At 35.3% G+C, this 15,133-nt stretch overlaps 1 protein-coding gene across 1 annotated transcript; it reads right to left on the bottom strand.

Moving 5' to 3' along the window:
* Positions 1-13,270: 13,270 nt before the first annotated feature.
* Positions 13,271-14,932, bottom strand: LOC123524454 (uncharacterized). The gene is made up of 2 exons (XM_045302664.2): positions 14,779-14,932; positions 13,271-14,524 (listed from the first exon to the last, which is right to left on the bottom strand). The coding sequence occupies exon 2, from the start codon at positions 14,522-14,524 to the stop codon at positions 13,406-13,408; it is 1,119 nt and encodes a 372-aa protein (XP_045158599.2). The 5' UTR covers positions 14,779-14,932; the 3' UTR covers positions 13,271-13,405.
* Positions 14,933-15,133: the final 201 nt, after the last annotated feature.

Below are 15,133 nucleotides of genomic sequence, written 5' to 3'. Positions count from 1 at the left end.
ATGATTGAGAAAAAAAGCTAATTTGGAAATTGAATACTAAAGCTGTAAACTGGGTTGATTTTGCGTAGGTAATTTTTTCGAGATTTTTAAAATTTGAATATTTAGCGGTGCATTAAGCAAGAAATAATTATTACGCTTGTGTCTTGAATGTGTGCTTAAGTGAAAATCGCGTATATAAAAAAATAATAGCCTCGCGAATATACCGCTCTAAATTAAAACATAAACATATTTATTATGCTTCAAAGCCTTTGTTTTATCCTGAAAATCTAGCTAAAACCTTTCAAGCCACCGTCATTGCACATAAAAGTTTCAGCTTGTTGCGATAGCATTTATCTTTTAGAACTTGCCGCAATAGCACATCTTTTTATCCTTGGTTTTTACCTGAAAATAACACCTTTAACGTGAAAAATAATCAATCAGCGGATGTTTGAAGACAAAAAGTACCAAACCAAAACGGCCATTTGAAGACTTCAGCAAGAGAAAGCTGGTTTTAAGCTGGTTCTGGAATCAGCTTGGAGCAATAGCAAGAGCGATTTTGAGATTTTGGTCAGTTTGTCCCGTTTTCCAGCCAAACTAAAGCAGACACGGGCAGATGCTGTGTGATCGGAGGTACGCATCTATAAAAGGACTTGCAACATACTAAAGACATTTTACAAAAAATCGTAACACATGCAAGTTACTATCTCCAAAACTAATGCAGATATTGATTTGAAACTTCACATGTGTCTTCGGGGTTATAAAACTAGTTGATAGCAGCAAGTCCCATAACTCTGACTTTCATTTTGGCCAAATTATGCCCCCTTTTGGACTTAGAAAATTCTGGTTAAAGTTTTGCGTTCAAGTACATACAGCTATTTCTAAAAGGCATATAGATTTGAAACTTATTTTTTCTTTTTCTAGATCAATAACCAACCTCACTGGGTCAAGACCCATAACTCTGACATGCATTTTGAGCAATTTATGCCCCCTTTTAGACTTAGAAAATTTTGGTTAAAGTTTTACATGCAAGTTATTATCTCCAAAACTAATGCAGATATTGATTTGAAACTTCACATGTGTCTTCGGGGTTATAAAACTAGTTGATAGCAGCAAGTCCCATAACTCTGATCTTCATTTTGGCCAAATTATGCCCCCTTTTGGACTTAGAAAATTCTGGTTAAAGTTTTGCGTGCAAGTACATACAGCTATTTCTAAAAGGCATATAGATTTGAAACTTATTTTTTCTTTTTCAAGATCAATTACTAACCTCACTGGATCAAGTTCCATAACTCTGGCATATATTTTGGGCAAATTATATCCCCTTTTGGACTTTGAAAATTCTGGTTAAAGTTTTACATGCGAGTTTCTATCTCCAAAACTAATGCAGATATTGAATTGAAACTTCACATGTGCCTTAGGGGTTATAAAACTAGTTGATAGCAGCAAGTCCCATTACTGATATGCATTTTGGTCAAATTATTCCCCCTTTTGAACTTAAAACTCTTTTGATATTTAACCTTTTTAGGTAATATTTTCCTGCCTCTGGGACAATATTTCGAATAGTCGAGCTTGGCTGTCTTACGGACAGCTCTTGTTATATTATAACTGTTGAATCAGATTTAGAATTTCGAAGTTAGAAAAAAATGCACTTGGTATAATATATTTGTTACATCTTACAAAAAATCCGGAATAATTCATGATATCTAAATTTTATTTGCTATCCTGGTATTGTATACTGTCAAAATGTATTCCAAAAAGTATCATCCTAAATCTGTAACACATCCAGAAGAAGCACCCCACAACTGTAACATTCTATAAAACCACGAAAAATTAGACCCACATTGATTTTTCTACCTCGTATTATAACTGCATGCCTAAAGAGGGTCTTTATCGATGCAAATGAGCATAAAAACATGGTTGAAACATATTTTAATCAACTTCTTTTAGATAATTTTCTATCAAAATTTCGGATTTTGTCATTAAACGCTTGATATACATCAAACATCAATATACTGTGTTTCACGTGTTAAACCATGTCTCAGCAGACGTACATACCATTGATCTAGAAAAACAATTTTTACTTTTGCAAAAAAGAGATAAATATTTACTATTGTTTTGGAAAACAAAACACCGACAGTGATTTTTATCCTCCGAATGCTGTAACGTTATCCAGGAATACTGTAATAGTAGCATCCTAAATCTGTAACATGATATCCTCCACAACCGAGTCTCGTGTAACAGTTCCTCCCCCGTGCAATATATCAATGCAAAATCTATGACAAAGAATTATTGATTTGGGTCATGAATGACACGACTTTAGCTAATGTAAAGGGAGACAATCCAATTTGAAGGGAATTGCTTTAATACAGTCAATAATTAAGGGAGAGAATTCTCGAAAATTCTCATTGAAAGCTGACCTTGGTGATGTGCTTTCTTATGTGCTGTCCTCTAATGTCTATGAATAATATGTGTGATGTGCTTTCTTATGTGATGTGCTTTCTTATGTGCTGTCCTCTAATGTCTATGAATAATATGTGTGATGTGCTTTCTTATGTGCTGTTCATATAATGTCTGTGGAGTATATGTGTGATGTGCTTTCTTATGTGCTGTTCATGTGATGTCTGTGAATTATATTTGTGATTCGCTTTCTCAGTGCTGTTCATGTAATATCTGAGAATTATATCTGTGATGTGCTTTCTAATGTGCTGTTCATGTCATGTCTGTGAATAATATTTGTGATGTGCTTTCTTATGTGCTGTTCATGTAATGCCTGTGAATAATATTTGTAATGTGCTTTCTTATGTGCTATTCATGTAATGTCCTTGAGAAATACAGTGATTTCGAAACATATAAAACTGAAATAAATAGTCATAATTATTCAAAAAGTATGTTTTAAAGAATATTAATATGTAAGTTATTATAATATTTTCAAAACACAGTTTTTTTGTATGACATTTGGCAATGTTCATTTTTCAGTCTGATTAATTTTAGTTATTACGGAACAAGCTGTAATAATTGTATATAATAGAATAAGTGCATCAATTGTCCATATACTCTCTAATTATAGGGAATCGTATTTACCGATTTTTATCCTCTACGGTAACATGCAATATACCGAATGAGATATATACTATCGAATTAAATCAAAGCGCTGAAAGCAGTGAAGGACGGTTGTCCTGGAAAGTGGCAAACCAAACCGAGCAAAAATGAACATTTGCGTTATAGCACACTCCCGTATGTAAGGATCTGTGACGTCACCGATAAGGTCTGCTATCTAAAAATAGCACAGGACTCAATTTGCGGACAAACAATCAGTGAGTCATTGTACAATAGCATAAGTAAACCATAAATTTTGCATTTTGTTCGTTATTTTTGATCAGGTGTCTAGCCTACACATCGCAAACAAATGATTTTTCCACTTTTAATTTCAATAAACTAGCCTAGAAACTATTTTTTTATATCCATGTTAGAAATAACATACCGCTTTTTCTTCAATGTATGAAATGACGATGTTAATGAATGGATGATGTTATTATGTTATTCTGTTCATTTTGTGACACTTTCAGTTTTAAAAAAGAATATTTAGAAAAAAAATAAAACAACTCGAGAAAAAATGTATTAATGCCAAATGAAAAGCGTTAATATTTAAAACAAAAATGTATTTACAGATCAGAAGAAATCAAAGTTGTTCTTCTTGGTTACCGTCATACATTAAAAGTATATTTTTGTAAAAAAAAATCTTCCGCAAATGTTTATAAATTTAAAAGATCCATTTGTGAATGTAAAAGGAAATTTTATGATCGCATAGTTTAAATTTATTGAAATTTCGAAATATGATGAACAACATGTATATTTTAAAGTAAACTGTCATACACATTGTTATTTTCTGTCACATATCTAGTTATTCGTTGAAACAATTAACACCTCTGTGATATACATATGTTGTGTTTTATTACAAATGACCACTTAGTGTGACATGTAGATATCTGACTTTTGGTAGTAATATTTAGATGTTATATAATAAAACATGTTGCTAATCTAATGCAACCCCATTATTTTCTACCAAACCATGCATATATGTATTTTAATAAGGAAATGTTTGACGGACACTGACCACAGCTGACATCCGGGATCATCATCAAGTTTGTGTCTTGTGTTGTGTGAATCAGTTGTTTAAAAATGAAATACATGTAGTTATTGTAGTTATGATTTTAATTGTACTGATACATTCTTTGAACGTCATGAATAAAAGTGATTTAGCATTAAAAGTTTTAACCACAAGTGCCCTTCGGTGTGTCGCATTCGAAAATATTGTTTTGTTTTTTTTATTAAGACTGTAGACCCTTCTTCTGATGCAAAATTTTAATAGTAATATTGCAGAATATGGGGTAATGTGCATGCAACATGATTTTAAACAGTACTCTTTTTTTGTTTTGCTTAGTCGGCCCGTTTTGAATCGCCTTGTTAAAATTATATGTCTGTATATTTGGTATATTCCTTACATTTCCAATATATTTCTTTAATTAGTTATTTTTTCTTTTATTTTCTCTTTTATTTATTCTGTTAACACGTGCGACAATTTTATACAGGTGGCATGTTACTTTTTTAATTCCTTTCGAAGTTTACTGAGATAGTTAATGATTCGTTATATATAGAAAACGCTCCCTTGTCCGCAATGCGCGCATTGCATTATGGTATAACTATTGTATGTTCTATTTATAGAACACGGGAGTGTGCTATTACATGTAAATGCTCAAAAGTCACACTTTAACAATTAGATAAATAACCGTAGGAGGCCTAAGGATTCTATTGTTCCTAGTGGGGCAAAAGTGACAGATGCCAGCCTTCATCGCTAGACACCATTGCTACAAAGAAGGTTAAGGGAAAGACTGTACAGTTGTACCCTGTAATAAAGGTTTCACTAGGAGGCTTGTATATATATTCTTTATATAGGCTAAATTAACCACTTCTACAGCAAACTCGTTTCAAACGTGGTTATCAGAGAAAAGAAAGGACACTGTACATTCTATAAACTTTAATTTAGTAATAAAACTATCTTAGACTAGTTTAAAGTGTTCTAAAATAAAATAGGATTTTCAGTATGAAATCATTTTACAAAAAATAGTTTTATGCATTACACATCTGGGCTAACATTCTTAAAGCATCTTTGTTTTTTAATTAATTGTTTTCCTTACTTTGTTTCCTTTCAATTGAGAGAAACGTTAATCACCTGACACCTGTTTAGTAGAGTAATATACATGTTTTACATGCTGCTCAATTTTCAGTTGAAAATTCAGTTTTGGTGTTGTTTGATTTGTTTTTCTCTCAAAACGGAAAGCTAATAATTGTATATCCTTAGCACATTTTTATGCAATCTCGCAAGGCAATCTCGGCCACCTTCGCAAGCCTCATTACCGCCCAATGCGCAGGTGTCCTCGGGACGGATATTTCTACCTAATTCGTAAACACATGACAGATATTTTTCTTGCATATCCTTAGGACGGCCAGCATATATTTATGCAATCTCGCCAGGTATATGTATGTTTTTGACAACACAGGAAATGACGTCACTCGACCTTCAGCTATTTCCGGAAGTAAATAAAATGAAAGTATAAATGCTAAACTTGAAAACGAAAGCCGCAGATTGATTCGTAGATAGTCAGGGGTCACGCGCAGGGGTCACCCCGTCTAAATGTATGCACGTGGACTTCTTTTTTTTTTTTTTTTGCTAGGGTACATTGATAATTTTGGAACTTCATCAAATCGCTCAAAATGTCATTTTTGACGTTGTCTGAGAGCGTCAGTGTATGCCTCAGATGTAAGATATAACCGTATTTGAGAGCTGCAGACCTAGACATTTCAGAAATGTTTTCAAAATAAGTTTCGTGTAATAAATGTTGTTTCTAAGGAAGCGTGAAAGGTCCATCAGAGGCTAATGCGTTTTAGTACGTTAAGGCTGCGGAAAGGATATCGGCTACATGTTAGCATTTTATTCTGGCAGATTATTTTTCTTGCATACCGTTTTTTACAAATAACAGGTAGAAATATTTTCTTTGTAGCACTCTTTCTTATAGTGGAGCGCGGGAAATTAACGTCCGTAAGCGGAAGTGACGTCATGATGTTTTGCGTTACGCACAATAACAAAGATCCAATTTAGTTTTATAGTTTGTAGCGTAACGTTGTTTTTTACGATAAACTAACGTATTTTGAATCGAGAAATATACTATAAGGAACGGAGAGAAACTATCAAGGTACCTGCTTTTTTCGTATTTTACATAAACTATATATTATCAGTGCATGAACCACTAGTTGTCATTAACAGCACGAGAGTCATCTGGCATGGGGGGTGCCAGATGGGTTTTGTCGGCATGGGTAAAATCACCGAAAACACCACTCCGGTGAGCAAGAAATACATATGGCAAGCCAATTGTCCAATAATAACGTGAACCAGGTTCACGGTCGAAAAACTAGGATTAACAATCGGTAAATATATTTTCGAACGAAGACATAAGATAAAGGGCGTTTATGCCCGTGAACCCAGGTTAACGTTCGATGAACTTAATTCGATTGAACTATGAAATTCGGTCGTTATTCTAAGTTCACCAGCTGTAACGACAGATACGTATTAGACCTTCCTGCTCATAGTAGGGGGCAGTATGACCCCTCTGACAAAATAGACTGGATCCGCGCATGTCTAAAGCGTAACATATATTTTTTCATAAAAGGGCCAGACAATGAGTAAAACCTACCTTTTGCATTTTTAAGGTCACTGATTTTTAACTATACAATAACATCTCTGATAAGACAGAAGATTGCAGATTAGCACTTGTCTTTCCCATGTATGATGTTTCGGTAAACCGTCCTTCTGTGAAAATAGCTGAAATATTGTTGAAATCTAAAAGTAATCCAAAAGAACATAATAAAACTAGAAAATATGTTGCAGGCTATCGTTGATTAATCTGGTGAACATGATAGATCCATCATCGATCTCGTGTAAAGTCGTGAAAATTCCAAATGTAATAGTATTTAGTGCCTTTTAAGTTTAATACTGATAAATTGTAGTTGAAACTTGGGCCAAAAACTTGCGCAATATTCAAGATGACGTATTTTTGTGTAAGTTTCTGTTAAATAACCTGTATAATGCGCACATTTTTGTTTTGTACTTGCACTGGGATAGCGCAGATCTACGGAGTTTTCGATCCTCGGGCGGGACGTATGTTCTCCTTGACGATTTGATGAAAGACAATGCATCTGAAATCATTCGTCCTCCACCTCTTATTCATGTGGGGAAGTTGACAGTTACTTTCAGAGAACAATTTGTACTGATACAGAATCCATGAACACTGGTTTATTCTTAGGTTAGGTTAACTGTCCGCCGATACATAACTGTCGTCGGCTAAGGTAATCAGTCGTCCCTTACATTTTCTTTTTTCACATCTCCAGTATGTTTTGCCTGTTTTTGTGTCCAAACGATCTTTACAGTAAGAAAATCCATTGAAACTTGCTTTTTCCCACCCCTCCAACTAAGAAAAAATTCCGGCTTTGTTGTCATGATGGGTATCGAAACTAATGAAAACGACCCGAAGAAATGGCTCAAATTCACTCAAAAACATAATATACTCACCTAAGGCAAATCTAAAAAACAAGCAAAAATGGGTGAACATCGCTCAATGAAATAAGTATAACTGGTCACATAATTGGTCAAAATGGGATGAATATCGTTCGCCGATACAAGCTTATAATCAATCGCACCTCATTATAGGGTAAACAGACAACATCGGCCTGCGGCAATTAGTCGAATCTGATAATCTTTTTAAAAAAAGGAAATCGACGAAATGTCGCATCTATAAAGAGAAAATAGACCAATTGTCTTATTAGACCAGGTGACGTATTCGACCAGAAACCAGTAGGCTAAATTTTAATTAGACTAGTTGTCTTTCGACCAAACGTCGTGCATCGTGACCGGTCATGTGGTCAGTTTTGGCGCGATCTTTTTGCATTAGAGCAATACTGGGCTACTGGCCTTTGGAAATTTATATAGATACACCACTTCGATATTTAACGTTTTCTCGGAGAATACGGAAATGCATCACAATGCATATTCCTACGACCAAAATCAATAAATAAAATGACAACTTTTAATACAACTGTTTTGTTACAATATCACTCTTGATAATAGTCTCGCGTTTTTTCAAGGCGACTCAAGAAGGGAACTATTTTATTTCAACGGAGTTTAACTAGATCTTGAAGTGATTAAAAATGGATTACGGAAAAATATCGTCTATGTAAATTTTGTGCAGGGGTGGAGAAGGTGGGGGGGGTGGAGAGAGAGAGGGGGGGGGCGAGTGTGGTTGCACTGGCCGGTTTGTCTTCGACCGTCCAAAAATGTGTACTTCCGGCACGTGCACAGGGCGTCTGACTTCGGATTTTTTGGAAGAATACGCTTTTTCCTTGTGTCTTATAAAGCGTCCACATAACTTGTCTGAACCGCAACTGGATGTTATGGGATGAGTTGAAGTCGGATCGATTCCCGATTGAGGCAATGCCTTATTTCATATTAATTGTCTTCAAGACACCTTTCTTTTCACATTCAATTGATGTACATAATGACAGATACATAATTTATCGAAGATATTGTCACACATTGATTTATTTCGCTAAGTTTGTCTTGTGTTATCTGAAGTTAATTGAATTAATAAAATGATAAAAGTATATTGTTTGCCCTTTTGATACTAGGATGAAGGGGCGTTTGTCCCCTTTGTAAAAATTGCGAAGGTTTTTTTTGTCCTCCTTGTAAAATTCAGCGAAGAGAGTTTTTGTGCTCCTTGTAAAATTCAGCAAAGGGGGTTTGTCCTCATTGTAAAAAGATTAATGGGGTTTTGTCCGCCTATGCAAAAATAACCGAAGGGGTTTTGTCCGCAGGGGGTTTTGTCCTACACTCATGCAAGAGCAATGAGTGATGCAGTGGGAACTAACTAGGAAATATGAAAAATAAATAACTGATAATCAATAAAACTAACCCTAACTAATTATCAATCGAATAAATAAGAGAAAAAGTGAATGTATATATTAAGCAAAATACCATATTATTCAAAGTCAAATAAAAAATTTAAAGTTGCTAAAGACTTCCGATTACTCCGAAACACAATGCAGTTAAATATTTAAATCAGCCGCGCTAAAATACAGAATTTATCAATTAACTGCGGGCTAGACAACGGTATTGATGGATTAGAAAGATTAGTCTGCATATTTACCGTATGATCTTGAAAGGAATCTCACCATGTCTAATTATTATGATTACCTGGTGCTAATGTATGTGGGTACTGTTATAGTATCTCGAAGAGCCTGAAGAAATCACTCTCAGTTTTATATATTCATTTAGGCTGTGCACTAGCCGGACTGACTGGTTATTTACTTCTCAAAAAACATTACTTGGATAAAATTACTTCTGTTATATATGTATCTTTTATGACACAATACAGAAAACCAGTTTACCTGTTACTAGTGTACGGCTCTACTAAACATGAGAACCTGCCTCATGTGAGCGGTATACATAAATATTGGATTATCAGTCCTAAAACTGGATAAGTTTAACCCATGGGGTAACCTTAAACTAGGCACGAGCCCTTGTGAGGCATTCTGAACCATCCGCACCTCCCCGCGCCCACCCCACCCTCGCCAACATACACACAAGTTAAGGCATTGAAGTTTACGCATAAAATTTAATTCAATGACCTTCATATTTACTTGTGTGAAGACTCTCTAAATTCATATCAACCATAATCATCAGCATTTCATTAAATTCGGGTTTATATAAAAGTTTTGGTTAATACAGATAATTTGTTAAATTTGGTCAATGATATTCAAAATTTACTTGCATCAAGTTCCACTTAATTCATATAAATCGTAAGATTTATTGTCCTAAAATTTCATTAAATTTGGGATTGTATGAAATTTTGGTAATAATTGAATTTCTGTTTATATAGACTTTGTGTGAAATTCGATCAGCAGCATTCAAAATTTACTTGTATGAAGATCCACTAAATTCAAGTAAATCATCAGAGTTATTTTCCTAAAATTACAATTAAATTAGAAATTTCATCCATTTCGTGTGTTCGTGTCGGCGAGGCGAAATGTCGAAGTAACGAAAACAAGAAAGGTCGGAAACTGCTTATGTGTCGTGTGTTCGCCTTCGAGGCGAATACACGAAGTAACAAAAAATTGAAGGCGAAATAACGAAATTTCAGAGGCGAACACACGAACTTTTGTAAGTTAATCACTTTTCGCGTCGGCGGGTAAGTGATTAAATATTGCATATTTGTTCGTGTTGGCGGGTCGAAATGTCGAAGACACGAAAACACGAAAGGTCGGAAACTGCTTATGTGTCGTGTGTTCGCCTTCTAGTAAGAAGTAACAAAAAATTGAAGGCGAAATAACGAAATTTCAGAGGCGAACACACTAACTTTTGTATTAATCACTTTTCGCGTCGGCGGGTATCAAAACTTCGTGTTGTCGCACTTTTTTTTGTCGTGTCTTCGTGTATTCGCCTCGAAAGTCGAAAGGCGAACGCACGAGAAATAAGCAGTTTTCGACCTTCCGTTACTTCGACCCGCCGGCACGAACACACGACAAATGTGCAATTCCGTCCTTTCGTGTATTCGCCTTCCAGTAGGCATGCGCATAACGATTACACATACGCTACTGAAATGAATATGCTATATAAATAATGTGTTTTACCATTTATGAAATAATATTTGTCCTAAAACGCATGATTTATATTCCATAAAAGATGTCGTTGTATAGATATTTTATCACTAGTATTAAATTTGTACATACATTAATCTTCTGTCAGTCTTGCGGGGTATCATTACGCCAACCTGAACCTTGAATGCCATCTAGATAATGTGTTCAACAATTTATACAAAATATGTTCTCAATTTATGATAGAAATGTTTAATAAAACATGTCACTCTTCAAGTATTTCAGTTCTGGTATTAATCCATATATACATTACGCCCCATTTTGCGCCGTTAACGTTATTATAACTTGTATTAAGGCAGATCCTACACGAAACATTTGTCGTGTGTCGGCGGTCGAAGTAACGAAATGTCGAAAACAGCTCAGTTTTCGTGTGTTCGCCTTTCGCCTTCCGAGGCGAATACCCGCCGATACGAAAAGTAATTAATATAAAAGTTCGTGTGTTCGCCTCTGAAATTTCGTTATTTCGCCTTTAATGTTTCGTTACTTCGTGTATTCGCCTCGAAAGTCAAAAGGCAAACACACGACAAATAAGCATTATTTCGACCTTTCGTGTTTTCGTTACTTCGACATTTCGCCCCGCCAACACGAATAAAAACGAAATGGCAGAAATCTGCCACAATATTTAAGAGTATCTTAAATGCAAGGGTTTGGGAATTTCATGAAAAATTAAATTGAAAGTAAATTTTGAAATTTAATTTACATTAAATTTACTTTGATGCAATTGCATTCAAAATTTACATGTAATTTAATTTTGTATTAAATCCCAAAATTCATGCAGTGAAAACTGTTTAATAATAAGTGTAAATGTACGTTGTTGTCTAAAACATTGTCTGCAGTGCAAAAAGGACAATTTCTGAGCAGGACTTGATGCATGATGTGATATACGCAGGTAATAATACATGAAATATTGGCGACGAACAACATACTAGCATTGACCTGTCAAATTGAAGCGAGGATAAATCAGCTTTATAGGTAAAGCAATAAAGATAGAGACTGAAGTTAAAAATGGAGACAAACTGTGCTTCAAAAGCCGAATTCAAATAAATATTAGTAAAAACTATGGTGACTGATTTTTGCCATGTCGTGTTGGCGTATTGGCGAGGCGAAAACACAACACAAAAACAAGAAACTTGACACATTTTCCACGAAAACACGACGTTTAGAGGGAACCGGCACGAAATGTGTATTTGTCGAGTTCTCGTGTTGGCGGGTATGAAGATGTCATGCTGTTGCCCTTCATTTGTTGCGCTGTCGTATTGTCGTGACTTCGCCCCGCCGACACGAAAACACGAAGCGGCACGACAAATATCTTATGTGTCGAGTTTTCGTTTTGGCATCTTCCGTCAGACATGCGCACAACAATTACACATTTGCAAGACGCGAAAAGAGATCTGGACTGATGATAGTCAATATAGGGCATAGTAAGAAAATGGTACACCTAGCGCCCGCTTTATGCGTAATAAACGGCGAATGACTTGAGTATACGACGATAATGATAAAACATCTCCCGTTACAGCTCTTCTTCTTCCAGTATAGATCCTCCAGCTCTGCGGGCTGTTCAAAATGTATCAACCGCCGTTTTAGATTTGTAAGCCTAATTTTCAAAATGATCGGGACTTTTTATTTAAATGTTTTTGTAAAACAACATATATACACAACATGTTAAATATGTCTGCTAGGTCTGTATGACTATGTTTTAATGCAAAAAGATTGTTTGATGAAGGAGGTAGAACTACTTTTTGTACTAATATTTTAGGCATTGACTGAGTTTTGAAGCTCGCTATTAGATTATGTTCGCACTAAGGCGGATACTCCGTCACAAAACCTCATACCAAGTGTATCTACCATGTTTCTATCCCTTGAAAATGGTATTTGAACTGTTACAAATACATGTACTGTGTAATACAGCCATTTGATTATTTCTAATATATGAAATAAATAGATTTCTAATTCAGGAAATAAATATTAAGCATTTAAAAGACAATTTGTTTCATCTTTCAAGCGCGGTATAGAACTTACGTTACATTCCCATTTAAAGCTAGAAGTAGGCCTCCAAAAGGTAATTAGAAGGTATCAATAATATAATCTTAAATCTATAGAATTATGTTGTATTCCAAAAATCAAGAAATCATATGTTCAGGCCGAAAACAAGAAAACTCGACAAATAAGGTATTTGTCGCGTTTTCGTGTCAAGACAACACGACAGTATGACAAATAAAGGGCGCCAAGTCGACATATTCATATCCGACCACACGAAAACTCGACAAATAAATTTGTCGTGTCGGCGCCCTCTAAACGTCGAGTTTTCTCGTAGAATGTGTCGAGTATTCGTGTTTCCGCCCCGACAACACGAACACGTGAAAACTTGACATATTAGGTGTTTATTGTTTTGTCTTGATTTTGTGTTTTCGCCTCACCCAACACGACATGCCAGAAACCAGCTACCATGATATACCAAGTATTCCAAGTTGTAATTTTGTTACAGATGAACATTTCTATTTATATCGGAGTTACTTTTAGAGACAGTCAATGATTTTTTATGTTTTATATGAAACATGTTCAAATATATTATTTGCGCGAATCTCCAGATAAATTAGTATAATCATTACCATCAAGTTCGTCTTTTTATCTTGATACATTCAAGTATTCTGACAGTCTCTTGAGTTCACGTGTTCGAGTCTTGATCATTTTGTAGATGCGAATTTGGTGAGAAAAAATGTAGCGTAAATGTTTGACCCGAAATAGAGTCGGCAATACTGTCAGAGTTATCGAGCTCAATAGGTGCGAATTTTTCACCTGCAAACAGATCGCTGGGTTCACCCTGTTTATTTTCACTTGTAAATCCACCTCCTAGAGAACCTATACTTCTGTCGCCCTGTCTGTCGCCCTGGTCTCCAATGTCTTCTTCTTGCCTAATCCGGTCATTAATACTGATTTGCATGGGATTAGTAATCAACATTGAAGCAATATTAACTCTTTCGCCTTCAAAACTTGGGCTGGCTTCTTTCATTTCAAGCGGGCCACGTTCGTTTTGTTCCCATCTAACAAGACTGTTAATTTCATTTTCGTCATTTGTTTTCACACTAGAGTGATTCTCATGCTCTGCTGTTTCCCGCAGTGAGGGCATTAACTCCATTAACGACTGGGTAAACGAACCAACAATATTACCCGTTAGAGCAAACCGCCTCTGTTCTTCCTTGGATTGTTCCATGTCATGATTTACACCATTATTTTTACTTTCACTGCTAAAGTTGTGTAAAATTATTGCGGCATTACCGGCAGTATCATCTTCTATATGTCGTTCATTTGTTTCAGGTACTAGACCGAAAGGTATGAGGATGTCAGATTCCATCATATTTTCAGTATCTAAATTATTTTCAGCAGTTTCAGCTTCGATTCCTTCAGTTTGTCCAAAACTAGACCCGTATTCTGTCTTAAACGTAAATGGGTCAAGTTCATTCACAAATCCCTTTTCAGTGTCGTATTCGTATTCCTTCTGAAGCGTTTGTCTAAAGTTTGTATTTGTCGTAAAGACATTTAACATTGGTCTCAGGTAATGCCACCAAAATGGAAGAAAGAATTGGAACGTGTTTATCTGAGGTAGCAAAACGGTACCCTGTCCTCCTGGACTAGCATCAGACAAACCTTCTCTGGTATTTTCTGGTTCTTTGAGTCCTTCTACAGAACGTTTATGTATGACGGATATTGTCCCAGCATAGGTGCGAGGGTAAACAGTTATATAAATAACCAGGCTCATTATGCACATTCTCGTCAGGTTGTCCATCTGTAATTCAGATTTTGATTAAAATAGAATGAAAATGAACCTTCTATTTTTTTGTAAAAATCTTTTATTTAGACAAGTGAAATACCATGGCAGTAAAACAGCTGATTACTTTAGAAGCTCTGCTATTGTGGCATAATTCTGCATTTCTGCTCCACATTCGTTATCGTTTATTCATATATTAATTCAAACTGCGCAATAAATGCGAAATGAGACAATTGCCATTTGTAAACAATAAATGATAACACCAAACTCACCCTTTTGTCTGACAACGTTCCTGCTACTTTTAAATCACGTTTGAGAATGAGATACAAAAAGTTTTAATTGACCATTTAAATGTTGTATTAGAATGTCAAACAATGTTTCATACTCCCCGCGTGACAGTGACTATCCTATACGTGTGTAAGACAAGCTATAAAAAGATATGAAAATTTGGCATGACATCAAAAAAGTCCAAGACATGTCATGTTTATTTAATTACATTGTATTACACGATGTTCCGTTCACCTTGAAAACTTCCGAGGTTGAATCTAATATTCGTGCGAATAGAATCACTGGAAAAAAATCTTTGTAAAATACGAAACATCATAAAATGTGTTAATGCAACGTATA

This window comes from Mercenaria mercenaria, chromosome 3 (genome assembly GCF_021730395.1).
Source record: "Mercenaria mercenaria strain notata chromosome 3, MADL_Memer_1, whole genome shotgun sequence".
NCBI classification, from domain to species: Eukaryota; Metazoa; Mollusca; class Bivalvia; order Venerida; family Veneridae; genus Mercenaria; species Mercenaria mercenaria.
Note: the sequence above shows the minus strand (reverse complement) of the source record. Positions and strands in the feature narration are given on the sequence as shown.

Bases quoted from the DNA above. Each gene is read 5' to 3' on its own strand.
- LOC123524454 (XM_045302664.2), bottom strand. From the start codon at position 14,524: ATGGACAACCTGACGAGAATGTGCATAATGAGCCTGGTTATTTATATA.